The sequence below is a fragment of the Magallana gigas genome, chromosome 9 (assembly GCF_963853765.1).
Source record: "Magallana gigas chromosome 9, xbMagGiga1.1, whole genome shotgun sequence".
Taxonomy (NCBI): domain Eukaryota; kingdom Metazoa; phylum Mollusca; class Bivalvia; order Ostreida; family Ostreidae; genus Magallana; species Magallana gigas.
Window position 1 is genome coordinate 29,543,513 of NC_088861.1, and position 2,854 is coordinate 29,546,366.

General features: G+C 36.7%; 1 protein-coding gene across 1 annotated transcript; it reads right to left on the reverse strand.

Annotated features, from left to right (window-relative positions):
• Positions 1-596: 596 nt before the first annotated feature.
• LOC117688246 (uncharacterized) lies at positions 597-2,338 on the reverse strand. Its single transcript, XM_034466102.2, has 2 exons — positions 2,052-2,338; positions 597-1,912 (listed from the first exon to the last, which is right to left on the reverse strand). Exons 1-2 carry the CDS (start codon positions 2,257-2,259, stop codon positions 597-599), a joined length of 1,524 nt encoding a protein of 507 aa, XP_034321993.2. The 5' UTR covers positions 2,260-2,338.
• Positions 2,339-2,854: the final 516 nt, after the last annotated feature.

Here is a 2,854-nt window from a genome sequence, read left to right on the forward strand (position 1 = left end):
TTTTCCTCCAAAACAATCACGTTTAATTTTGAGGCGGTATGAAAATAACATTACAGATACATGAGTGTCACCAATTTACGTCCAATATGTATAAGGATAAAGCGAGATAACTCCTAAATGCACACGAACACAAATCAGTTTTAATGTATGTATCATTTGAGCACATTGTAGTTTTTGAGTGAAGTAATTCGTGTCTATTTTCATAATTATGTAACAATGATATAAGGAATAAGGAATCATTCTTTGAGTATTATGAGGTGATAATTTCGGTCGGGGCGTGGTCAAATCAAATAAAGCCCGAAGGGCTTTATGATAGATTTGACCACGCTCCGACCGAAATTATCACCTCATAATATTCAAAGAATGATTCCTTATTACTTATATTTATATTATTTCTAATGTGCACGATTAAAGATCTAATAATTATAACATTTTTACCGTTGTTTTAATTCGTATAATTATGCAAACCCCACTGGCGCCCCAGGAATACGTCATTTGACACTTGCATCACACGTGTATTGTACATGAAAACTCACAGACATGTATTGAAGAGTCAAATTTGCAAATTTATTAAGTCGATACAACAAAATATCAAATCAAATATCATTTGATTTTTTAAAAAAATGTGTGTAGTTGCAAAATAGTAAATAACTAGAGTGTTTATTTCGTGATAGCGGAAGGTACTTTCCTCCTGCGCGGTAAGGCGGTCGATCTACACCTCTGTCGAGATTGTACTTGATGGTAATGGAACAGTTCTCAAAGCGGGAGTTATTCAAAACTCCAGATTTAATGCTCGAGTCGGACATGGTGGAACAATTAAGTTCATTTTTGACAGGTAAGTTGGAATTTTCAGAATTATAGGGAACGATTTGAAGATTCTGTGATTGTTGGCCGGAAATTACACATGAATCTTCAGATGGATCATTTATTTTGACACTTGCGGTGGTTATTGTAGATAAAGTTGCACTCGCACTTTTTTGGGGGGTAGAAGACAGTTCACGATTATAGCTACGTATGGAAGCTTCGTTGCGATGCCCGGAGAAGTACATGATGTGTCTTGCTTCAAATCCAGCGTCGTTCATGGCCTGAAATGCTGTCGCTCTTAGACAGTGAGCTGTGTAACGTTTGCACCCGGCGGCCTTGCAAATATCCGGAAGGAAATTAACATATGATCGCTTTTTCATGGGATCGGCTGTGTACCATATGTTGCAATCTTTCGAGTAAGAAATGGCATCTTTAACGCATTTATTGAAAAGATGAGACGCATTTCGGTCCGTTTTAGACAAGAAGAACTTCAACATCTTCACAGGACAAGTTTCGTTTCCAGTTTCATACATTCTTTTGTCGTTCAGTGCTTCAAGTTTGTGAATGCCACCTTGATAGTTTTTTTGTTTTGTTTCATGCTTCAAACAAGCATATATGGAGCCTTCTTCGTCAACTTTGAAATCGAAGGAATCTACCCGAAGCTGATGATGGAATTCAAGACCACGAGACACAAAATGTATCGCGATGATGTACCACATTGCAAGTCGCAGATTGACTGGAGAAGAATATGCACTCTCCAGGTAAGCAGAAATTTTCTGTAAATCTGATTTGTGAATGATCTCCTTATGAGTTGTAGGGCGAGAAGTTCCAGTGACCATTCTATGCTTCATGAGACCGGTCAAACTTTTATTTGCAGTTTTGAATGCTTTATCGTTTACAATGTCTATATTTCGACCGATGTCGGATAAATGCCTGTTTATGGCGGCTCTGATTGCTTTCATGGTATTTTTATGATATTCGGAGGTATGCTCCTTTTTCGGGTTTTGGGGTTTTGCTTCACAGTAAAAGCGACTGAGTTTTTTCGCCAGATCCTCCTCGCAAATCTCAGCCAGATCTAGAGGGACTCCAAACGTTTCAATATGCCAATCTGTAATAGAAAACGCACAATGATATCCATGTTTTGACAGTTATTTGAGAAAAAACTGTAACTGCATAATATGGGCTGTTTTTGTTTGCGTTTAATTGCTGCTTACTAATATTCACTTTTTAAAAAAAAAGAAGCGTACCTGTAAGAATCTTTAAACCCCATTTGGTGCTTTGTTTTGTAGCCTTTGATTGTGTGAGTTCCTGAAATCCTTTAATTTCGTCGTCGGAAAGCTTGGCAAAACGAGTACTTGTTGGCGTTTCTGGGGCTGGCAACCCGGGATCATCGGATTTTTTCAAATCGGCAAATGCCTGTTCGGTTAATGTTATATCGAAGTCCGAAACGACCATTTCGGATAGAAAATTGTCAAAATCAGAATCAAAACCTTCTAATTTTAATTCTGGCAGGAGGGCTTCATAATTATCCCCACAAAATACTTCAAAATCGCCATATTTTACCGCATCTGATATATCGTCGTTGATGGTGGCTGCATTCGATCGAAATAAAAAATGAAGTGATCAGCAGACGATCATTATAAGAAATCTATTCATCAGCAGACGAGCCGTTTATATAAAATATTTAAATTGCATATTAAGATATTTTTCTATAAATTTTATTTTAAATGGTAACCTTTACATGCTCATTTTAATTTTCATTCATTTTGTGTGCGAAAAGAAAACATTTCAAAACCAGTACTTTTTTTATTTAGCACATGCAATGTATTACTACGCGCGCCGTGCAGCCAATACCGTTTTTCGGTTTTGCTATAAGACACGCCCATTTTGTGTCACTCATATTTTTTGATGTTATTCGGTTTTAGGGTTCAAAATTGATTTGTAATGTTATCACAGACAAAGACAGTTGAAAATGTAAATATATATATTTAAGGTCAAGATCTTAGACCACACTGTAAAAATCGTGTTTAGATGATGAACACTTTTCTTA